We start from the raw sequence: 26,573 nt of genomic DNA on the forward strand, positions 1-26,573 counted from the left end.
TATAGAATGTTATGCTGCCTTCTCACACAATGACAGGGTACAATTTGCCTTTAGAACATTGCTGTGTATGTACTCTCCAGATAGGATTTCTAAGACAGCAAAACATCCAAGGTTACTTCTGACTCATATAACCCATAACACAACTGACAGTTAAAGTACCTGCAGCGTTTCCCGGGAAACATATGCGATCTGTTGTTCTGAGAGGGGCCCGGTTACTGTGGGGGGAAAGAAAAACACAAGAACATTTACTTTACATTAGTCCAATAATATAGGGTATGTAAATTATTAATATTCTTCAAGCAAACAGGTTTTCTGGTATTTTCAGAACAAAAAACTCCAGGATGTAGAACTCTGAGATAGAATACAGGCTATTAAATCCCTTTCTACGGACTACGTAACACTGCTCCTGAGAGCGATAGTGCCATGACAGATATTTTCTCTGCAGTCTGTGTTCCTTATAAAAGACCATTACTAAATCGTCCTGAGAAATCTAATTTCTGTGGACAAAAAAAACCCCCCAAAAAAACCCCAAAAAAAACCCCCACGTGTTCCAACCCTTACTAGTATTGTGAGAAAGACAGACTGGAAACTGGGGATTGCCTAAGCAAAGGGCACAACCTCACTTTCAGATTGCCCCTTTAAAATGCAGCAAGTCTATGTCAACTACAGTAAACCTTGTACAACCAGGACACATCGGCCACCTTGAATTAAACATCCCTTGACTTCTTTCTCCCATGCTGTAATACACAAGTTTATGTCTGGTCTCTCTACCCGCTGGTCTACTGCACACAGTCCTCTTATTCAGCCCCATTCCTATGCAATATGCCCTACAAGGATCAGAGCAGACAAATGTGTTTCCAGATATTGTAGTACCAGTACAGACGATACTAGTGATGTAAGTTCTCAGCTAAAGAGCCACATGTTGTATTAACTGGAACCATAATGAAACGTTAACATGTCAACTTGTTGGTCTCAGAAGACCCAGAGGGGAATTCAAATGTCATGTTGCTGCCTCGCATGTTGAGGTTTCTCAGGATGTTACAGTACTAAAACATTGCTGCAATAAGCAATGGGTTACTTACCATAATACCCAGAAGGTGCAAAGGAGCACATTAAGCAAAGCTCAGATGGGTCTTTGTGCACAATTGCACCCCCCAATAGTATTTTTCTAAACCATACTCTCCTCACCCAATTTCTGTTTTCAGCATGGTGCATCTCAAGTGCTAAGGTGCTCAGTCAACGCATCAATGTTTGACTACAGGTCTTTGAACATAACACAATGATCATGAAGCTGCACATGAATTAATGAATTAGGAAATACCTCATGAAATACATCTAGAGAAGCCCTGTGGTTTTAATTATACAATGCAGCTCGCATATGACCAGAAGACAATTACGACCATTCTGAGAACAGAGCCTATTTCATGCGTTTGTCTGCACCAAGGCCTGAGGAACCAGAGTTACGGTGTTGCTCTCTCTCCAACTACTATGTGAAAACAGACCAAGAGTCTTTCATGCAGTAACCGTAACCCAAAACAGAAACATGCGGTTATCAACTGCAGCTTCCCTCCATCATCTTTAATATTGTATTAATCAATGTTTTACCATGGTAGATATCTTGTAATGAACCTCCACCACAGAACTCCATGCAAATCCAAAGCTTATCTCGCCTGTAAAAGAAGAATTGGACAAAATTGTGAATAAGAGAACTCTTAGTCAACATATGTGAAAGTACTATGGAAAGATTGTATGTAGAAGTATACCACAGCAAGATATAACCCTTCCCAACACATCCCAGAAAAGAAAAGAAAAACCCATCATCTAATAAAACCACCAACTAATGAGCTAAAATTAACATACTATAATCGTCCTTCGTGTTACTCAACAGTGCATACATATTAGAGGCATAGGATATTCAAAACATGATATAAGTACACCTGCTGTGTAGTGATGGAAGCTCATACACTATGGTTCCACTCGAATCCAGTCTACATGAAATTTAAACCAAGTAACGTTCCCTTATCTTGTTGGTCTCAGAAGACACAGAGGGGGAATTCAAATGTCCTGTTGGTGCAGAACTCAAGTGGTGGGGTTTACATCTGTAAACCCCGCCACTTGTGTTCTGCCTGGTGTGTTGTTCCTACACCAGAATGCAGATTCTGAACCTGCCTCACTGACCTGTTAGCAATATGGTGATGTTAGAGATCACACTGATCAAGGCACAGGCAAATGACTTTGTAAAATGACAGAATACATTTAGTCAGGTTTTGCTTTGAAACTCATTTCCCTATACCACTGCTACTTTTCATTCCCTTTTCTGTGTGGACAATGTGACAGAAAAGAAGGAGCGTTTATCAACATGGAGCAACAGGAAAGGGGAGTTTAAATAACTCTCGAAAAGAAAGGAGGGCACAGTTTTATAACAATTATTTATTTAAATTCTGGTACCTCGGATAAATGTCTATTTCATTTTGAACAAATACTGCCTCGTCCATCAGATCTTGTTATATGTTTCTAAATATATCCTGATGATTAAAGATTATTAAATATATTTTACAACCAAATTAGCGCTGCTAAGGCTACTATTTAATTAAATATGTCATCAGTGGGATACACAGAGAAAAAGCTCATAAATGTCAACTTTAAAACTAAACCTTTGCAGACTTTAAAGAACAAAACTATAAGGAAATGTGTGAGATTATGGACTCCAGCTTTACTAGGAGTGCCATTTCCAGACTGTTTCCCTGTATGTTGTAAGGATGTTAGCATAATAAGTTTTATTGCAGATATTACAGACGGGCAGGCTTGATTGCCTCAGGGACGTGTGGCTTGTCTGCTCTCATAAAGTGAATTCACTCTGCAGTTCACTGCAACAACTGGCAAGAGAAACAATTAAATGGCTCTCTCAGAAATTGGACATACTTGTTCAGTTTCTCTTACTCCATCTGGAAATAGATTTGTTATAAAATGTTGAATGTGAATATTTCCACTGTGTCCTGGCACACACACTCTGGAACATTTAACTGGTTAAAAGCCCCTTTTTGAGTACATATCATTGGATACAATATTTAAAATTCAAACCTAATGTGGCTATATAACCAATATCATCAGGCTATGGGTCAGCTATCGCAGCGTGTGTTGCCTCATTTTAAACATGGGGGTAAAAGTATCAAGCTGAGAGTTTTCCGGTGGGTTTGAAAAACCAATCAGATTCTAGCTATCATTTATTTAGTACATTCTACAAAATGATAGCTAGAATCTGATTGGTTGCTATAGGCAACACCTCCACTTTTCAAACCCGCTGGAAAACTCTCAGCTTGATACATTTACCCCCATGGTGTTTGATAATGAAATCGATCAGATCCTCATCATGCATGTTGGAAAATACAACGGGAAAATAACCAATCTTGTCCTGTTTGTGTCGTCATCTTCCAGCCGTACTAACAGATCCCAGTGTGAGCTGGAGGTGGACTTGCTCCTCTACTTACGCGTCAAACAGCTAGACCGTATTTAATCTGTACACCCCCGTGAGTGGTCAAATTGTACTGTGATGCTGTGGCTTGGCTCTCAGGCTGAACTGCAAGATCTGCCCATGTTGGCCAGCTTAACAAACTACTCCGACTTGAGTTACAATTGAGCAAGTCAAACAAATTTGACCATGTGTGAGGTGGTCACACACGTGTTAACCGGCTCAAAAATATGGGAGCTTAAATTCATATATTTGAACTATTTTTAGATGCAAACGGTGGTCCTCAACAAATCGATAAAAGGCAATATTCAAACTTGGACCACAGCAGTGTTCACTGTTTGATTTAAAAGGATGTTAAAATATTTCTTGAAAAATATTATATTAATAGGATTTTAAAATACAAATTTTACAACCAGTGAACCTCGGAAGTGAAAGCAAACTGCAAATTTAAATCCACAAAGTTGAATCTGGTTGTACTAAAGACGGTACTGCAAACCTATCAATTGAATCAGTAGACTTTGATCAAAAAAAATTTTTTTTGGGGGGGGGGGGGGGGCTTTTATTGTAAATTTATGAGCATATTTATTCCTGACACTTGCATTACAAAGATGTGGACCTTCATTTAAGAAGATTTTAACAGGTATGTGGAAGCATATCCTCTCTCACTCATTTAGAAATACAGATATATTAATGGAGACCCGCCATTAATTATCAGATTACATTTTAAACATATATGACTTCATTTAGTATATACATGTAAAGATGCACCTGCATTTTTACATGTGAATACAATAGAGTGCATAGGTGCGTCCAAACCAGATATGGCAGTCGTCGTCATCATCCTCAACTCGTAAACTTGGCTTTTGGACCTGCAGATACGCTTACTAAAAGGTATATCTAAGAATATATGTAACCCAAAATAGAACACATCAGGAAAAGAATAGATAACTGCATCTGCAGCCCCTTACTGCACGAGTGATCCTGATCTGTCTTTCCTAGCGTAAGGGACTTGTAAGGAACCTCTGGGGATAAGGAAACCCACACAGACCATAGATGGAACGTTTCCCATTTATTACAATAGGGTGGAAATATCATGGAAATTATGGGGACCTTAAAATGAATAAGAGCTTCTTGGAGATTTTAAATCAGTGCTGGTGAAATATAACCTTATAGTTTTTCAAATGGATAGAAATCGCAAAAAAATTGCTACCTCATAGATAAGATAGTTGGGCGATAGAATTCCTGTTTTTGTTGTTGTCGGTTTCAGGCGATTTTGATCGATTTAACAAAAAAAAAAAAAAAAAAGATTGAAAAATCTACTTTTAGTGGTTCCCTCCCCACAGTGATTAAAGATCAATACAACAGAGAGAAACAATGACATGGTGACATTGATCATGCTTTTAGATGTAAAAGCATAGACTACAAAAACATTGTGTCTATTTAAAGTTTAGTGTCTCTTTAAGTGCAACTACTAATTATATTACAGATATACGGTAGTATCTATAGTCTGCTGAATCTTAAATATTGGTGCATCTAATACTCTACCTCAGGTAGCTGCCAAAGTAAGCCACAATGTTTGTATGCTTGCAGTCTTTCATCATTATGATCTCCCGCTGCACCACCGCAAAGTCTTCCCCTGGAAAAGATTGTATAAAAGGGTGATGATGGATATCCATCTGCACATTAGGTTTTTTTTTTATCAGAAAATAATCTCAGAATACATAAATATGTAAAGCAGTAGAGTCATATAGAGCATGCAAAGATGACAAACAGTACATGAAAAAAGCAAAACATATTTTTGTTGTTCCAAATCCTATGGAGATCAGAAAAATAACACACATGTTCTCTATTAATAAAATAGTTATTTGTTCTTTTGAATTATAGCGCAATGTGCAGACATTCAGAATATAATTAATGTGTCATCTTTTATGATAAATGTTTTCATCAAAAGAAATGGAAAGATAATTCTGTACTCGGCACTAAGCTTAGTAAAAAAATAACGAAAAAATAAAAATCACAACCACTTTTCTGCCAAACAAGAAAACAATGAGCTGCTGGTGTCTGCAGAGTGAAATAACATTGCACGAGCTGACAGAATGCCACATGGATATTTGATGCTGCCTGCATTTATGGGTATTATGTTTTCATACTTTTCTTTATTCATTTTCCATAGACATTCTCTTAGCCTTGAGAAATATAACATTATTTATCTAGCCCGAACAGAAGCTTAATTGTAATGGACAGTAATTAACATGAAAACCATTTCTGAGAAAATTAGCTTTGAAACTGTGACCTTCTGTCTCCGTCTTTTAATCACTGCTATATAGCCTAAGGCAACACATAAGTAGAGACCTCAGCTGTCTATAAGATGCCAAGGGTCCAGTGATGTGCCAGTCACTGATTTGTTAGCCTCCTGTTAGCTAAATAAGGGAGTGCCTGGCAAGTGACCTCATCAGGGACTAGAGGGCACACCAGGGCAGTTACATCTGAGGCCTGATATAGTGGGAATGTAATAAGTTTACTTTATTCCAGTGATGCGGTAGAATGCCAGGTTTACACTCAATCCTGGGTTAGACCTTTAAATGTCAATTTTGTGATATAACTTAATCAGACAATAAATTGCTAGAATGGGTGTAATCATTGTTTGTTTGTGTTGCTCGGCTAGTACCCTCCTAGTATTTGTTTACCCTGAATGTACCAGTTGCAGGAAAATAAGCTTAAACATTCATTTTTATTTATAAACATACTTTATTCAATCACTGGTAGTCAAGTATAAATAGTTTCGTTATTTCAGGTATCCTACATGTTTAAAAGCTGCCTGTAAAGTGTAAACTCTTAGGAACGGGGCCCACTCCACCCTCTGCTCTTGTCTGCATATGCTTTGTCAACCTCATCTGTAATTTTATGTATGAGTTGCTCTACCGTTAGTCCAGCACTGACTGAATGATGATGCTTTGGAGGGTGGAGCTTTTTGAACTTACATCACTCAGTGGCAGAACAGAAACCAGAGTCTGAATAACAAGCATGTTGCTCCCTAACAGCTGTGGGATGTGTCTTTTGATACTGTATTTGTGACAGAAGGATACAGTACAGTCAACTGCACTTTACTGTTTAAGCTTTAGTGGAAAGTCGGTACAAGAGTTGATGCTTTCTATAATGCTTCTTATATGCAAATGTACATTTTGGTATTTGCATTTACCATCTGATTTAATACAACCAGCAAACATTTTAAACTGTGGATTATAATGTTAATAAATTTCCTAATGCGGCTACTATCTGAATTTAGGTGTAAAATTTGAACTTAAGTCACAGCAACTAATCAGCAATTGGCTTTTATCTGCATAATACAAGGCAGACAAAGAAAGTAAGTGTATAATTGGTTAATCTGGCTTAGTGACACGTTTAAACCTACTGTTAAAGCAAATTTCTAGTAAGATTTTTACTAGGCCATTTTACTCTATACATTGCCCCCCTTTTTTTTGGGATAGTCTGGAAAAATTAAAGTGGGATCACTTTGGCTGTCTGTGATGTATTTCATTCAATGTACTATTCCTCACCTGAGTTCCCTAATTGGCTATAAAGCACATGTTTTGGCTTTAAGGAGTGTTGGGCTGCATGCGGTCCTCCGAGCCTTCACCTGTGACCCCCACCTCCTCTCTCCTATTATCAGATTTATTTGTTGTAGCTTGAAACACTTGTTTAAAACACCTGCTGTTATGTCATTACATATATCTCTTTCTACGATTAATTATAGAGTCTCAGGTTGCCTTTCACTGGCTTAAACAGGATATACACATAATTCCACTTGTTACATTTACCAAAATTAATATAGATACTACTTAATTATTTGAATTTGTGTCTTGTCAGTATTGTGCAACAAGATTTAGGATCATAAACATGAAATTTAAGAGCACAAGCAAATGAAAGCTGAGCTTTTAAATACAGATAGCGTTAAAATGGATATATTGCACACCCAACACAACTACACCCAAAACTGCCAATAAATGCAAATGGATTTAAAGTTGGGAAAGACAACAGCGGGATAACATTTTTCTAATTTCAATGGGGTTAGTGACTGCAAATTAACAGCACAAACAACAATAGTATAGTTATTTATGTGAGAAAAATAAAATAAATCAGGATTTTATGCAATGATAGCAAAGACAATACCTAGCCTGTAGTGCAAAAGTCTTACTACAAGGCCAATGAAGTTATTACAGTTCTGACAACATGGCGGGTGGAGCATTTGCACGGCTATACAAATCAATAGATGAAGTCATTATGAGAGCAAATCCTGATACTAGTCTGTCTGTGGAGGATAGCAAACCCCAGGAACCAGGAGACCGAGGGACACTTTATTGTGTTCACACATTATAGTGTACTATATTTACCACAGGAAAGCAACACAACACAAGACACAACAAGCTACATAACTTGGTTAAGGTGAATATTTCATTTACTTGAAGTTTGACTTAAATGATGATGATGATAGTGTGCTTGAAAAGCTTTATCTATATAGAGCCACTGATTCCGCAGCGCTGTACAGAGAACTCATTCACGTCACTCCCTGCCCCATTGGGGCTTACAGTCTAAATCCCCTAACATACACACAGACAGACAGAGACAGACTAGGGTAAATTTTTTGATAGCAGCCAATTAACCTACTAGTATGTTTTTGGAGTGTGGGAGGAAACCGGAGCACCTGGAGGAAACCCACGCAAACACAGGGAGAAAATACAAACTCCACACAGATAAGGCCATGGTCGGGAATTAAACTCATGACCTCAGTGCTGTGAGGCAGAAGTGCTAACCTCTAGGCCACCGTGTTGCCCCACACTAAAATCTGTTTGTTTTTCAAATGATTTTTTACCAATCCGTCTGACATTCTATCATGTGTGTATTCTAAAACACACATTTAATCAACAATGTGATGACCCCATTGCTATGTATATGGGATCATCCATATATCCAGCAGTTAATATTAACTCTCCATGTGTGGCCATACAGGCTGCAGATATTTCCATATGACATGGTTTGTGCCAGTATACAGCATACTTAGGAGGACCTAGGCCAGGCAGCTTAGTTTCGCTTTGTTCATTAGAAAATGATCTGTATTATAAGGAATACCACTCCTTCTACTAGAACATATTGTGGATAAGGGAAGTCACTTGAGATTTCCGTAACCTGTATTAAAGAAATCAGCCAGTGGCCTAGTGCCTGGATATAGTCATGGATGTGATGTATGACTTGCAATCCTTTTACTCCAGAGGATACATCATCTCATCTATATAGAAACAAATCAGGAGCTCAGAGGAGGTGTGGAAAATAAACAAAGAAATCATTCCCCTTTATGAATATATGGCACTGTATAAAATAAGCACATAGCATAATGTGCCTACAGCCCAATTATTTCAGTCACTGAATTTTGGTATAGCTCCTTTCATAGAGGCAGACTTACTCCTAAAAATAACCCCAGCATATGCCTGAGAATATGTTTACATCTTCAGGACTCCTGCTGAGAAATTATTTCAGATAACTCCATTGTATGGAAGTGACAACCACATGCTTTTGTTCCATTTTATTGTCAAAACACATTCAGATTGTGTGTGATAAGAATGTATGCTTTGCATGTCTGGGTAACTCCTGGTATTTGGCCGGGATTGTGTATCGCTCAGGCTGACGTTGCACAGTAACTGCTATTGATAAGATCCTTGAATACGATATTGGCTTCTGTTGGCACACAGGATCGATGAACTCAAGCCACGGAGAGCTACACTGTACTAACATTGCCCTTGAACCTATCAAATATTAGAGCTTTACATAAGCTGGCTCTATTGTTCTCATTTAAATGTTACCACTTTGACAAGTACGTGTAATAGACCACAAATATGTATTAAAGATTACTGACGCTTAACATTTTCACTTTCTCATAATACGAGGGGAGGAGAATGGGGGTTTAGCACACAAATATAGAAGGTCGTATCTGGAAAGATAGCAAGAACATTGCTGTGTTTCAAATTACTGTTTGCAGCAGGCACAGGGACAGAATGTACTAAAGGCTCTAAACAAACTTCTGTACACATGTTTAGAAATCTAAATATTTTCTTTATAACAGTCTTAAAAATCATTATCTTTAAAATAAGTGAGGATAATACATCTTTAATGATAAAACTACAGTACTGATCAAGGCAGCCCTTTAAGCATGTTAAGGCAATATGGTCTCTTTTAAAACAAAAATAACAGAAGAGGGAAGGAGTAGATTGACACCTGTTTCCTATGAAGTCATTTTCTGGATGAGATAAGTGACTGATTCCGTGCTATAATTTGTGGAATCTACCTGAAAGTAAGGGTGTCACTGGCAATGCGGCCGCATGGAACTTGCAGACACACTAAATGAAAACTAATTGCTTAAAGCAGGGTTTCCCAAACCCCATCCTCAGGGCTCCCCAACAGTGCAGGTTTTCCGGATCACATGTGACATAATTAGGACCACCTGTGGATCTGTTACAATGTGTCAGTCAGTAATGAATACACCTGTGCTCCAGCAAGGAGATATGGAAAACCTGCACTGTTAGGGAGCCCTGAGGACTGGATTTGGGAAACCCTGGCTTAAAGCATACATGATCAGGTGTATTTAGGTCTTGTACACACAGACCTGCGGTGCATGACTCTGCACTGCATTCACCAGCAGTGCAGATTGCAAAATAGTCATCTATTGATCACTCCAAAAACATACTGGTAGGTTAAGTAAGTGTGTGTGTGTGTGTTAGGGTATTTAGATTGTAAGCTCCAATGGGGCAGGGACTGATGTGAATGAGTTCTCTGTGCAGCGCTGCGGAATTAGTGGCGCTATATAGATGATGATGATGATGATTATGCAGAATGCTCTGTCTATCTGGTGTTTATCCAGTGAGTATAAGCAAAACATTTCTCATGTAAACCACCATTTTTAGGTCTTCTTCAACTGTGCTCACTTAACGATACAATGTTCTTAAAAGATTGGTCACATTTTTCAAAAGGTCATCAGATAAAATGAATAGCTACAAACACATAACTTAGGAGAGAAATAAAATGGAAGAACTAAAACAGAAAATGATTCATTAATATTTACAGAACCACATAGTATTGAATTATAATACTATTATATGTAATCCCTGTGTGTCTCAATTGCACAGTAAGGATAGACCAAGAAAGCATAAACCAAGCCATGAGGTATGTATCTAGTGAGTGATTCTGGAATGATATTACTTGCTGTCTGTGCCCCTGGCTTTGAGGGCTGTGACCTGACATTAACCACTGATTCCAGAAACATAAGCATGTGTGCAGAGCACAACAGCAGAACTCCCTCTGGGCCCACAGCATCTACTCCCATGGAATACCACTCATACTACAGCACGCAACACAGGAATTCAAATTATGAGAACACAGAAGAGTCATGCAAAAAAGTCATGCTGTGATTCATAGCTTGGGTTCAGACAAATGGGGGGGGGGGGGGGGGGGAGACTGTGCTTAAGAAGTTGAGATATCTGCTTAATATATTACACCTAATCCTTCTCTATCTTCCCAGTGCAGTAGGAAGCTCCTACATCGTGCAGTAATTAATGTCATCACTTGAGTGCACCTGAATATATGACAAACACAAATTTATTAGCTCCTAAAAATGTGTTTATATGCGGTGTAACAAGTATACCCCCTGCAACACTCATTTTCATTATAACCTTATGTAACCATAGCAGCAGCATCTGTTTTGAGAGTAGTTGCAAGAAAATACATATATGATCTATGGAAAGGTCAACAAAGGTTAAGACCTATGATGTCAAAATCTGAGTGGGTGCCTGCTAGGCCTTCTGTCAGGGTTGTATTTACAATATAAGCATGTGCCTAAGGCAGCACTGGTTAGTGGATAGCACTTTATGTAAGTTTTATATATTTTTTTTCCCCATGTTTAATATTCATCATAAACATTTATTTATATAGTGGCAGCAAATTCTGTAGCGCTTTACAATTTGGAACAAACAGTAATAAAACAATACTGGGTAATACATACAGACCCAGAGGTAAGAGTGCCCTGCTCATCATACTAAATATATTTCAGCTAGAATGCAAAGGTAAAAAGTATTGAGTGGGCTGTATGATCAGTCACACAGCAATGTTGGTCAGAGGGCTGCTGTCATGTGTTAGCTGTGTAGAAGGTGGTAATAGGGTAACCTAGGGAGATTAAGAGGGTGGTTGAGGAATATCATAAGCTTGTCTGAAGAGTTGGGTTTTCAGAGTACGCTTGAAGGTTTGAAGACTGGAGGAAAGTCTTATTGTGCAAGGGAGGGAATTCCACAAAGTGGGTGTAGCCCGAAAAAAAGTCCTGTAACCTGGAATGGGAGAATGTGATGAGAGTGGAAGAGACGTAGATCTTGTGCAGACGAGAGGTGTCGAGTTGGGAGATATTTTAAGACAAGTGAGTAAATGTATGTTGGTGCAATTTTGTTCATGGCCTAGTATGTTAGTAGAAGAATTTTATATTGGATTCGTTGAAAAACAGACAACCAATGAGTGGCTCAGCAAAGGAACAACAATTTGCAAGGAAAAACAGCAAATCTAGCAGCTGCATGCAAAATAGATTGTAGGGGTTTGAGTATGATTTTGAGAACACCAGTAAGGAAGGAATTGCAAGAGTCAGTGCGGGAGATGACGAGTGCAAGAATTCAAGTTTTTGCAGTGTCTTTTGTGAGATATGTGCGTATTCTGGAAATGTTTTTTAGATGTATGTAACATGTTTTAGATTTAGAGTCGATGTGGGGAACAAAGGATAGTTGTGAGTTAAGGATTGCACCTAAGCAGCGAGCTTGCAGGGTGGTCATGTTATCAATAGAAACATCAGGCAGGAAGCTTCTGTTTTTGGATGGGATTATTATTAAATCAGTTTTTGAATGATTGAGTTTGAGTTCTTTTTAGCTACTTGGTCTTTACCAACCACCCAATTATCCTCATAAAAATAACTGAAGTGGGTATGCAGTAGTTATTCACAATGGCATAAAATCAGCATCAATTGTAAATGCATCCCTATCCTCCGCCCACTTCTTAATAACAAGGCAGATTGATATGAGTGCATAGGCTGGGTACACACTACAGGGTTTTCAGCCGATTATTGGACCAATCACACGATAAATAAGCATTCGGCCCGATATCGCATTAGTGTGTATGCTGCAACGATGAACGATTATCGTTCCCAAGCACATTGTAGAGATCAATTTGTTGTTTAAACCGGACAAAAATTTCGTCAAACGATGGAATAATGTCATTCCAATTTTGCAGTGTGCACGTACTTACAACCAGCAGTGTCCATAGATCTCAATGGAGTGTTAGTGTCCCAAACTTTTCAGCCGATGGTTAAGACAGTTGAAGAACACAGATCTAAAGGTAAATCTTGTAAAACGTACACATGAATCGGGATGCATCTGCGAAGGGTTATGCACTTTAGGACAATCCTTAATTAATACCCCACTTTATAATAAAGGCAGAGAATAAATCAGATTGGGGCATCCAGCAGCCAATCTTAGATGTATTTGCTATAATAAAAGTAAACAATATGCACTTTTGTATGACACTGTCCCTCCTTTAATTGCTTGAATATATGTATATGTAACAATGATATGTGGGAAGCATGTTGCCTTAATGGTTAGCACTTCTGCCTCTCAGCATGGCGTTAGCTGTGTGCACTTTGCACGTTCTCCCTATGTTTGCGTGAGTTTCCTCCGGGTACTCTGGTTTTCTCTCACACTCCAAAAACATACTAGTATGTTAATTGGCTGCTATTAAATTGACCTTAGTCTCTCTTGGTCTGTGTGTGTGTATGAAATCGAATTTAGACTATAAGCACCAATGGAGCAGGGACTGATGTGAGCGGGTTCCCTGTACAGCGCTGCGGAATAAGTGGCGCTATATAAATAGCTCCTGCTGATGAGGATATATTATTATCCTTTCTTTATAAAGTGCCAACAAGTTATGATATAAATAGTTTAAGTAAAAAGTCAATGAAATAGACGGTAAAGATGGTCCTGCCCAAATGAGTTGTGGGGCACATGTGATACATATGGTAGTGGAGTAACAATTGGAGCTGCTAGTCGGAAATGTGGATTGCTATTGTAACATACAGTTTATATAAGAACAGTGATTTTAGAGAAGAGGAAGAGGAATAGGCTTCTTTGAAGTCTTCACATACTATTCCAATAGTTTACAGGTTGAGATGAGTCTGAAACTGAGTGTATACAAGTAATACTGGCGTATACTGTGGATAATACTTTCCTACTTTCGGCAAGTTCTGTCCTGGAGAAGGGCATGACTGGAGTGCTGGAGGGGGCAGGGCGCGGCCAAACGCGGCATTTTGGCCCCGCGACGGAAATGCCATTTTGTCGCGGGGGTGGGGCCAAAATGACGCGCTTCACCACAAATCGCGTCATTTTGGGAAAGCAGTTGCGGGATGCGGGAGACTTGCCTGCTATCCTGGGAGTCCGTGAGACCGACACGAATTTCGGGAGTCTCCCGGACATTCCGGGAGAGTTGGCAAGTATGCTGTGGATATCAGTCTGCCAAGAGAGGTGGTATAAACATTGAACAGTAGTGCGCCTGGGACCATTCCATCAGAGAAAACGGTTAAGGAGGATGAGGTTCCCTAAAGAAATCTGAAAATTATTAAGTATATAATAGTACTAGAAGCATAGAAAAATACACTAGCAGTTCAGTGGGACCAACACATATAATAAAAATGTTAAGATCCAGTGTGGGTATATGAATATATAATACTGCTTGGTAAATTCTAGTGGGTATTTCACTTTTTTTTTTTCCATTTTATTAATTTTGCCACAAGGTGGTCTATTTAATTACAGACTAGTTTCAGCTGATTAAGACCTCATACCCACTAGTATTTTTAACACTACTACAACATATGTAAATGGGCCTAAAAACCATTGTTTTTAATTACCCTATACCGATTGGTGTTCGGTTTACTAGTGTTCGGGTGCCTGGTATTTGTTTTTCCAAATGCATCTTGTTCCACTGACTTGTGTTTAGAACAAAGTAAACACATTGCGGAAACCCAAGTGATCTCCAGTGTAACGCCAGTGGGTATGAAGCTACATGATCTTGTTTATTTTAATGTCTACAAATAAGCAAAGAATGATTATCTCTGTAATATCATAATCCACATGGCCAAACTTAAAAAAATATATTTGTATTAATAATTGTTTCTTCTCCAGCTTCTGATTCATTTGTTTTTCTAGGCAGTTTTATTGCATCCAAACATGGAGTTAACAGAGTGAAAAATAATGTCTTCCTCTTGAAAGTTACTTTCAGTTTGCTGTCCAGTTCATTGCCTTCATTTGGAGAAGTTTAGCTAAAGATACACTGGAATAATTTTACATGCTAGAACAGCTTAATTATATATGGGGGGATATTCCAACCATGGCAAATTTATGAACAGTATTTCTGCACTCGTAATATATTTTATTTCCATAACTAAAAATATATGTACAAGAACAATTATTTTATTTTGGTCTGTGTGATTTTTCGGGGGAGCCATTAAGTACTGCACATTGTATTCTTACAGACAATACACTAGGGAGGATAGAATTTCCCTATTGTGAAGGCTAAAGCTGGGTACACACTGAAGAATTGTTCAGACCGACGTGCTATCTCAAACAATTATACCTACAACTGAAGGTCCAATCAGTCTGACGATTCATGCATACACACTGACACGATTTACCTACAGATCTGTGCTCTTCATCTGGTCCTTTGTCTGGTCCTCTAGTCCGGAGAATGACAGCACAATATTCATTCATTCACCACTTTCACATTGTCACACTGAATGAAACCGCCTTGTTATAGCTATCCACATGTCCTAACGAATTTCGTTAGCTTCTGTGACTTTGAAACGAAATAGTCTGTCTCAGAACGAACAAATGAATTATTCCTTCTACAGCACTCTCTACATTTATTCACTCTGACATTCATCACTAGCATCGGCTGAAAAGAGCCCGACTCTGTAAACTCTATGGAGATCGTCAGCAAGAGTGCATACACACTACGTGATCGTTAGGTGATTGATCAGAAAAAAATTGAACGGTACGACCACCCAAATGAGACGATAATCGACTATTTGGGCAGACTTTCAACCATTGTGTCACTACACACACTGACCCGACTTTCGAACGAGCGGTCGTATGTCGGCTGGTTGAACCAATTATTGGACAAAAACCCTGTAGTGTGTACTGGTGTTCCACCTTACAATAACTTTAATGACTGGATTTGTTCATACCCTCCTGGAACTTTTATTTTTCTGACTTCCTTCGGTGTTTTTGAGTTGTTTATATAGAAACAGACATTTTTGTTTGCCTGGGGCATTACTAAGTGGTCTATAACGCAGAGGGAAATATAAAACAATTCTGTATGCACATAAAAAGACATAGCTTAAAAAAAGTAAAAGATGTAAGAGGGCGTGTGACATGTGTTAGGCTGTATGACATCTATGGGAGGCTGGCTCCAGGACCAAGAGGTCTACATGTGACAGAGAGCAAGTAAGGGAGAGTGAGACAACCACTAAAATAGAATGTACGGCAGAGAGCATTAAACTATGTTTATATCCATTCCCTTGAACTCTGCACAATTAAGCAAAAATATATTTTCAAGGTTAATGCACCTTTAACTTTGTCTATGAGGTTATATTTTTTAATGGGAGTCTTCCAATTATTTTATCTAAAATTGGAAATTTGCTTTAAAGCGAGTGCTGAAAACATAATAAAACAGCGGCACAGCGGGGAGCTAGCAACATTCTGTGCCAAAAGAAGCACAGTGCTAGCATTAACCCCCTGCTGTGAGGGGATAAGACAATGTGATTCTTTCATCGTTTTACATTTGCCTATAACTAGGGGCACTGATCTGAGATGACATAAAATGTTAGGCAGCCTTTTAAACAGAAAATAGCACGAAAGCAACAATTTTCATAAGGAACAAATGTGCTACCATGTTTTACATAATTTAATACATGGCGTAGTCTCTCTAGTCTTTTTTTCATCCAGTTAACGGTTTTGAAATGTATATATCATTTATTTAAAATACATAGCAAGAACTGTCTTCTGTGTATGCTGGAATTCAATCAGGGGACCGATGATGGAAACAGCAGTCTGGCTGCAGGGCTGCTAAATCAAGATAATCAAAAGCAGAAGGTGCCACGAGAACACTGGAAAGGTAGCAATGGCATATTAAAGAGTAATACAGAGAGCAATAAGTAGATCGGCTTTCAATTTCCCTCTATTTTGCTAAGGGAGTGTCTTCAGTAACACTTTCTGCCTGAATGTGCACAGCCTTAAAAAACAACATTATTTTAGTGTGCCAAGCTCCAATACAAAACTGCCAATCCAAGTACTACTGGAGAATACACCTCCCCAGAAAGGAGATAACCAATACCACTACACATGGGCTTAACATTAGAATGGGCAGGGGGCGGGGGGGGGGGGGGGGAATGTGGTTTACAATCAATACAAGACGACATGATACAGATTTCTACAATACATGAATAGTGTGAAGCAATGTCACAGTTAGAGTCTGTTAATATTTCTTTCTCATATTCTTAACTGGTAAAGCAGACAAATCCTTGAGAGTAAGTCTAGTGTTATGTTAGGATTGCTTGGATCTGTCAAAAAGCATTTCTGGCTGAAGCATTTAAAGCATACTTGCCAACTCTCCCGGAATGTCCGGGAGACTCCTGCATTTTGCGAGTCTCCCGGACTCCCGGGCGAGTGTGGCAATCTCCCGAATTCTGCCCACTTCACTAGGAAGTGCCTACTTCCTAGTGAAGTGGGCAGAATTAGATCCCAAACGCCGCGATTCCCGATGAATCGCAGCATTTAGCCCCGCCCCCCGCTGTCAAATGACGCAATTTGCGTCATGATGTCACAGGGGGCGGGACCGAAATGACGCGATTTTGGCCGCCCCGTCCCCTCACGCCCCCCTCCACTGGCTGGCTCCCGGAAGGGAGCTGAAGAAAGTAGGTAAGTATGATTTAAAGGGGCTCAACAAAAAGAGCAGGAGGCGCTAGCACTGTAATATCAATACTGTGTTTGTGAGTAGGCTACTGTATGGGTGCACACTTGCATGATATATTTTATAACCATGTCTACATTGCACCTTCTTCTGCCAATTTGACTTTTCTATATGTATAGTTCACGTTCCTACTGAGCAATGAGAGTAGTAAATAAAAACAAGCAATGCAAATCAATGAATGAAACGTCTCCTGTGTTGAACTAAGGCACATGAGTAAAGACAGGTGAAAGGGTGATTCATAGTGTAAAATGGCTTGTATTAAAACAAGCAAGAAATGACATACTATAGTGCCCATAAATCACCAGATACCAAGGTGGTCACTGCTCCTTCCACACTCACCCCCTCCTACCTATCCCCTCACCACTAAAGCTTTTCACAATTGTTAATGTTGCATTTGAGTAATATTTTAAATTTGGGATACTATTAAAATGTATCTTTTATATTTATTATTATTATTATTATTATTATTATTATTATTATTATTAATAATAATAATAATAATAATATCAAACACATTAAAACAAGCAAGAAAAGGAGATTTGGTAAACTCAGCAGGAGTAGTGGCTATCACTGGAAACCATAGTCACATTGTTGGTAATTTTATTGGACTTGTGTCTTTTGAACGACAGCCAATGTTTGAGCTGCTGTATGAATCTGCAATTTAACAATGAAAAGTACAGATTACTTGCATCAATAAAAGTGATTAATGAACAAAAAGTGCTATGTTGAGAGATGGTAGCACTAAAAGGACTCTGAAAAGAGAATTTCTACGAACATATGCTTAGACCACACAGAATTAACTTTTTGGATCAAAGAAAAGAAGATCATATTCTTTCTAAACCTGTATATTTACTACACTGTCAATTTTTATCATTTATACATCAAGTTCTCATACAACTCATCGGTTATTTACAAGAAATAGTTGGTGACTTTTTCAGGTCTACAAAACAGAATATTCTACATGTTGTGTAACCAAGTTCAGTGTTCAGGAAAATAATTAATGTTTTAGTGATTAATTATCAACATATGCTGATTCTAAAACTTACCCTCATGGGAAATCAACCACACAATGTTTTAGCTTTAATCAAATTACCTGCTCGCATATAAACTTCTTTATGTTAGATTTAATTAGCATACATTACACTTCTGAGTGCTCTACTGACACATAAATACAGACATAGCTTTGGGGACGGTTTACTACATTATGTAATAAGCATTATCTTGTGGTTTTGTGTGGTTATTAAACTATTATATAGTGTCAAGCAAGGAAATACATTCAGCTTACAAAGCTCTTAAAAGGGAATTTCTATTCAATGAAGTTGTATCTATATTTACCTTAATATCAAAGTTCTTGGGTACCTAAAAGTATAGGTTCATTGGCCACCAAAATAACTCAATTATGCTTCACATATATTTAATCAGGTAGTATAGCATTTGCAGATCGTGTGTGTACATATGTTATAATCTCTCACAGAGGCTGAGGAAGTATAGGGGGCATGTTTTGTTCTTTTTAGGACATACATAGTGCACAAGGCACTATGTAAAATGGACTTAAAATAGGTATAACTGATTTCTATCGCTCCTGATTTTTAAACCATTAAATATATATCGGCTATGTTCCAGAAGAAAGTGGAGTTTTATTTTGAGTTTGTAAAGAGATAGATTTATGACCTCAGGGTACATTTACTAAAGTGCGGGTTTGAAAATGTAGAGTGTTGCCTATAGCAACCAATCAGATTCTAGTTATCATTTATTTAGTACATTCTACAAAATGACAGCTAGAGTCTCATCGGTTGCTATAGGCAACATCTCCACTTTTTCAAATCCGCACTTTATTAAATATACCCCCTGGACTCAAAACACCTATCAAAAGGCTTGATCAAGCCTCTCCTATGTCACAGAGAGAAGGTATTTGAACAGGGGAAAATGTTTAAAAAGCAGACCATATTTCACATTTCTGGGGATCAGCCTGCACTAAAAAAAATGTTCAATTGTGCATCTCCTATGTTTTCTATCAATTTTATTTTAAAAGCTGTTTTGCAGTTACATTTGTGCCAGTTACATTTGTGCGTGTACATCAACATTTTTTGATCATGTGATTTAATATGACTATATCTTGTCATATTAAATAATAATTAATAGTGTTCTCTCTTTGTGTTCTTAAAGGATTCGTGATATTCAGCTGTCTGATACTTTTTAACATTTTGACCATTTGGGTTTCTGTCATGGTAGAGCCTTTGCAGTCATGTCATGGTGTGATAAAAAATAAATTAGATTTTAAAATATAAAATATAAACTTTATTGTGAAGAACTTATAAACATGTCTCAAATTAAAGCATAGGCATTGGTGGCACCTGTAACCAAGGTAAACAATAAAATACATTTTGAAATATATTTACAGAGTGGCACTAGCTGGTAAATCCTTTTTACTGTGAAATCAATGAAAAAGTTAATTTCCTCCTTTTGGCCTTCTTTTCCTCGTTTAATAATAAAAAAAAAGTAAAAAGACCATTTATTAATATATGCTACCAATAAAGCCATATTAATCCCAAAAAATTTAATTCAGTTGGATACACGAAGACATAAAAAAAGCAATTGTCAAACGGTCGCATTGCAAAAACCCCTACACCAAAATTACAAGTTGATTCAATATGAAAAGAATATCTTGTACCACCAGCCAATAAGGAGGTATAATTGTTATTCATGTCCTTTGCAATCAAATGTTTTATCCTCAATACCATACCCCACAGTGACCTTCAATAGGAAACTTTATGTGCATAGCAAGAAAAATCTTTCCTTCATGATCAAAACCGTATCTCAAATCGTTTATTTTCAGTCCTCATAACATCAGAAATTTGTGGTTTAAAAAAAAAATAAAAAAATGACTTAAATAATTGACTTGAATGCTACTTATTTCTAGAAATGCGTAATGGTCTGTTATATATGTCTGTATAATAACAAGCTTTATGCTACAGCCGAAGTACATCTGGACACATCCCTTTGTAGTTCTATTGTGCAGCAATGGGCTTTTGTGCCAAACAACTAATCTTGAAATAACCTTCCCTGTTGCCGGACGACCAGTAAGTCACAAACTTCATTGAGTGCTTTCAACAACACAGTCTAGTGCTTTTTAAAATGCAAGAGAACTGCAGCACAACAGCACTTTCAAGGGCACCATCAATAAAAGATAAAAATCAACACTTTCCTATCATTGGCTCCATTTCCCCCCTGTATTCATTAGAAAGAATGGATTCTAAATGCCGTATCAAAGGACTGCAGTAGGATATCAACTAGAATATCTCAGCAAGACCCAGTGTGAACGATTTATTCTAATTCCTTGTTTGTACAGTACCATGATGTAATGAATCACTGGCAAGACGGGACCCATGAAGACAGCAACAATATATTAGCCAAGTGGAACAGCAAAGTAATAGGCCAAGAAGTGGAAACAAGAAATGGAGGAACTGTAGGCATTATACAGGTGCATTAAACTGCATACACCGCTTAACTATAGAGCAAAAAACGGTATGCAGCGCTCAAATCTAACTGTCTCCAGTATAGGCTAATAAAAATAATGAGTGGCAGATCACGAGTGGTCAAGTATATAAAATCAACATGTTTATTGTGTATATTAAAAATCATGCATGTAAATACCTGTATGCTTACAAAGGTATATTGTGAGGAAAAATTGCAAAAACGACATCACAGTGCACTATGACGTATATGAACCACACGCTACTGATGAAAGAAAAATATAACAGCTGTATATTATGTAGCCAATTGTGTGGTCAAAGATGTTAATTAAAAGACATGAGCAATGCTCTACGATACGTTTGGAGCAGACACATACAATTACATATGTGTGCTGCTAGATCTGATCACGAGTTGTCACAAATGTGTGCTACATAAAGTCTAATCAGTGAGTTGATTGAAACTGCAGTGTATATAAAGGCTTCCATAAGCCTCTAATGATTCTGGTCATTCCCTCTGAAGAAGTTACGTTCCGTAATGAAACGCGTTAGGGGCATAGAGTCAACAATTTAGTTCGTCTCTGTATACTTTTTTTACCTATTGTGCTATTTTTATTTTCACTTGGCTATATGCTGTAATTGCCGTTGCACTTGGTTCAACCAACCCAGGAGTTGTACTATTGGATTCATCTGAAAGCGGACAAACAATTGCTTTTACCATCCTCTTTTCTCCGTGGAGCACTTTCATCAGAGAGCCGCGTGTGAGACGGTCACAGATATCACTGTTATCCGCGGATCATACAAGTATTATCCATTCGATGTAGCGCTTCAAGGCACTCGTGTCAGCATCCCGCTAAAGCCTAAATAGGTTTCATCTTCATTCACCTATGATTCCAGTCCGTACTACGAAGGTGTGTGATCACTATTTACAACCATCGGACACACAGTAACCTCAAAGAGACGAGTCTGCAAAGGTGTAATCTATACGGGTATGTGGAAAAACGCATCATATCTACCATCAGAGACAGTGAGTACTACAGTATATTCTACTCACATATGTGTCTTTTCCATCTATGGAGCATGAAGCGGAATATACATTTATATGTGGAATTTATACTATAAAGCTTGTTTGAACTGAGGCTCTAGTTCATCTCTGCTCAATACGAAGTTATATATATGGCCATATAGACATTATCATTCATAGGAAGAAACTTACCACTACGTGTGGATTGATGATAACGGCAACTATCAGCACTATATATCTTTTTTTGTGGGGAAATCGTAGAGCATTGCTCATGTCTTTTAATTAACATCTTTGACCACACAATTGGCTACATAATATACAGCTGTTATATTTTTCTTTCATCAGTAGCGTGTGGTTCATATACGTCATAGTGCACTGTGATGTCGTTTTTGCAATTTTTCCTCACAATATACCTTTGTAAGCATACAGGTATTTACATGCATGATTTTTAATATACACAATAAACATGTTGATTTTATATACTTGACCACTCGTGATCTGCCACTCATTATTTTTATTAGCCTATATTGGAGACAGTTAGATTTGAGCGCTGCATACCGTTTTTTGCTCTATATTTCTGTATGTTGGTGGGCGCAGCCACTTCGTTTGTGCAGCAGCTTGTCTTCTGTCCATATATTACTGGAAATTGTACATATTTATTTTTTCCATCATCTCATTTACCTTCATTGGTATTGCATTGGCGCCATATCTGGGTTTTTGTTCTGTTTTTTGCTATACACCGCTTAACTACTTTAACATCAAATACAATTTACTGGATTGCTTGTGCACCAAAACTTTTCATTAACAATTTAACACTTCTTCCATGTGCATAGTAAGCAGGGATAGCCGAAAATATCCTTTGATAAAGTCATTTTACATAGTACTTGTGCATTACGTATGACCTAAACATAAGTAAGTTACCCCCACTACATAAGTGAAATGCAGGGGATTATTTGGTTTAATTTACTTTTGATTGCAAAGGGAAATAAGTCAGGGAGAACTGAAGAAAATGTGAGGTATAAATTAAAGTGGGGTTTTAATCAATCTTGGATAGACCAGGTGATTTACCATTTGTCACACACACCAAATAGGCTCAGACGAGTGCTGTAGGCAACAAATTTATTTTTAAAATAATTGTACAAAGCTGGAATTCATTTTTTCACAAAGAGAATGGGCCCATTTTTGGGATGAAAAATAGTTACCCAGGAAAGCCTAAAGACAAGAATCACTTGCTACCTGTCTGCAATGTGTTTTCCTTTATACTATCCATTTATGATTATTGGGGGAATAAATATTAAAGAGTCATTGTCCTACGACACTGTGGGTTGACATAGCCAGCGCGGCTTGTTCCTATGTGAAAAATTCAGGAGTGTTACGTGTTTGGAAAATACATTTTTGGGTTTCTTGACAAAGGTTAGACAGACTGCACTATTCTGCTCTGTCAACTCAACACTACATGCTCAATAAACAGGTCGCACTCATTACCCTGCCATCAAACTTGCTCTTATACATAATAACTCCAAATACTTTTTAAGAAGTCCCCCCAATTAATAAGATGAAATGAACAAAATGCCCAGTGCAACATTTTACACACATGAGGCTCTATAAAGGAAAATGTATCTGTGTTAACACACTCTTAGTACAACACTCTTGTAGTAAAACACACTCTTGTAGTAAACACACTCTTGTAGTAAAACACACTCTTGTTGTCAGGCGCCGTCCCTGTGCTGTGTCCGTCGCACAGGGACGGACGCCTGCTACTACCTCTGAGCGCTCGGTTGCTAGGCAACCGAGTACACTTCCGGGTCGGCGGCCACGTTCCGTTGCCAGGCAACGGAACGCTCTATAGTAAATCCGGCGGTGGTGTTCAGCGTCACCACCGCCGCTAATTGAGGCGCTATTTAAGGATCACTCTGGCACTAGGAGAGTGCCAGAGTAATAGGTCTCACCTAGCTCCAGCGTTCCTGTGTCCTCTTGCTCTCTGTGTATTACCCGGCTTGCTGACCATTCTACTGCTGATATTCCTGTGTACCGGACCCGGCTACTTCTGACTCTGGCTTGGATCTTCCCTGTGGCATATCCTGATTCTCTCGTTTCTGACCCGGCCTGTCTGACACCGTTTTCATCTCCCCGCTTCACTGGTTGCTCCCTCTGAGGACCGCGACCTGCGTGTCTCCCGCAGCTAAGACCATACTCCCTTGCGGGGGTTCCTGGTGAATACCTGGAACACTTTAGACTCCGCGCCTCTTTGGTGAGTAGTGTCAAAACCAGTAAGCACATACTCAAGTTGTGACACTTGTAGTAAAACACACTCTTATAGTAAAACACACTCTTGTAGTAAAACACACTCTTGTAGTAAAACACACTCTTAGTACAACACTCTTATAGTAAAACACACTCTTAGTACACAGTGATGCATTTGCAACCAGATAACAGACCGTCAATGCTGATTGCTCAATTTTGGTCTGTCATCTGTTTGAGACAAGTCTCTGTGTATTGAAGATGTGTTTGCTATAGAAATATATCCCTATATTCACAATCTTTAAAGGCGGATTCACAGGAACATAGGGGCATTAAACCCAAATTTGCACATACATAAAAAGATGCGGACTAAGCAAGTGTTAACACTTTGTGCATGTTAGTCTTCGTGTATAATCAAATAATTACACATAATTATGAATGGATTTTATGAATCTATGTAGCACTGCGCATTGTCCGGAAAAACTGCATTACATACAGGGTTTGTAGCATGTTGCTCTGTAAAGCACTGTGTAGTATGTTGGTACAAATAAAGGTTAATATTAATACCTGGAGTTAACCTTGTACATTTACATATTTATGTATTTTCCCAGGAAATACTAAAATCCTTATGGTTATCAATAGGAGGTGCATTATTACCTGTATACATAAGGCCCATTTAACTGAAGATAAACCAAAACTATGTCTATACATAGGACTTTTTTTTTTTTAAAAAAGAGACAGCAAACTGAATGTATATGTTATTGTAAAAAGTACAAAATGTAGAAAAAGGACACGTTACAAAATATAGACTAATAATTGTACCTGCGGCAATTCTTGAATTCTCTATATACACTGGTAAATAAAAGCACATATTATTACAGCTACACATTCTAACTCCTAATACTGTGTGGGATCATTTGTTCTGTACTCAGCCTGACCGTTCACATACATCATTATTTCATCCCTTTAATCATTAAAGGTGTTTTGGAGGAGCCCCAGAGGTAATGATGACAATCCTTAAACCTCCCTTTAAACATTAGGTGCAGCAACAAATGATGGATTCTAACACATTTTCTTTTAAATTATTCATCCAGTCAAACAGATTTTCAAACTCTGCAAAGAAACTGAAACAAAATATGTCTAAACTAACTGTAAAAGATAATGGGAGATACAAAATAAATGACAAAGGCAGAGGATGAAAAATAAGGATACAAGTAAGAGCTGCATTAAGGCATGTGAACCTGGGAGTGATTAATGCTTCTGGATGTGTCCGATAACATAATGGAGCACAATAGAACGTTGTGTTCCAGACATTATGCCAACTGCATGATCCTTAATAAGGCATTGTGTGACAATACAATTGCCAAGCTTTATCCCTCTTAGGTTTAAACATGCTGCATTATGTTGTAAAAACAAACAAAACTAAATTGCATTGAATAAGCTTCACATTTTTCCAGTGACTATACAAAAATCATTGTTAGGCCAAGTGCAATATACATGAGAAAGATCAAAAATCCAGTAACGTGTGTTTTAGATATACATGATGATATATGCAGCTGTTCCCAACATAATTGACCTTGCCAGGATCAGCGTTATTCATTTGAACGTCTTTTTGACATCCAAACACTTTTCTTGTCAGTCTTTTATGGCACTATCTGCCATCAGATTCCAAGTAAGTCATTTCTGCCAAGTTATCCAACATCACAACCTCGTTTCATTCCCCCTACTTTGGATATGAACTGGTTATTACTGGCACTATAACATTTCAATTATTATAGCAATTAAATAAACGTAACAAAGGAGTAGGTCTATTGCTGCCAATGTTAAGACTTAAAATTACTATCAGATAGACGATGCATACCATGCATTTTACAAAAGCAACTAGTCAAAAATCATCTATAGATGGTGAACAAAATACAAAACAAAATACGACATACTCCAATAAGAAAGTTGCAGGGTTTGGCTACATTAAAAAAAAATCAAGTGTGATTTTGTTTCTATTGCACAATCATTTTCACTTTGATTCACCTGTTCCTATTGCTTCATGACAAGATGTACATGATCTGTCTAACTGCGATAATGGCAGTTCCAGATATAGCTATTCAGCAATCACCTACATTTGGTTAGACATACGAATGTGTAGGGTAAAATCTGACAGAGAGCCGGCCAGCTAAAATCTAACCATATAGAACAACTGAGACCAAAATCTGATTAGCAACTTACACACGACTTAGATTGAACACAACTGCAATGATAGAGTATTTCACCTCCCCTT

General features: G+C 38.0%; 1 protein-coding gene across 5 annotated transcripts in view; it reads right to left on the reverse strand.

Annotated features, from left to right (window-relative positions):
- The window catches only part of MAP4K3 (mitogen-activated protein kinase kinase kinase kinase 3), a 207,305-nt gene that overhangs the window by 103,031 nt on the left and 77,701 nt on the right, over positions 1-26,573 (reverse strand). For all 5 annotated transcript variants that reach the window (XM_075203721.1, XM_075203720.1, XM_075203719.1 and 2 more), the window contains exons 3-5: positions 5,015-5,105; positions 1,606-1,670; positions 160-215 (exon numbers count right to left, since the gene is read on the reverse strand). In XM_075203721.1, the coding sequence (XP_075059822.1) occupies positions 160-215; positions 1,606-1,670; positions 5,015-5,105 (212 nt within the window). The remainder of the gene's footprint in view (positions 1-159; positions 216-1,605; positions 1,671-5,014; positions 5,106-26,573) is intronic.

The sequence above is a fragment of the Mixophyes fleayi genome, chromosome 3 (assembly GCF_038048845.1).
Source record: "Mixophyes fleayi isolate aMixFle1 chromosome 3, aMixFle1.hap1, whole genome shotgun sequence".
Taxonomy (NCBI): domain Eukaryota; kingdom Metazoa; phylum Chordata; class Amphibia; order Anura; family Limnodynastidae; genus Mixophyes; species Mixophyes fleayi.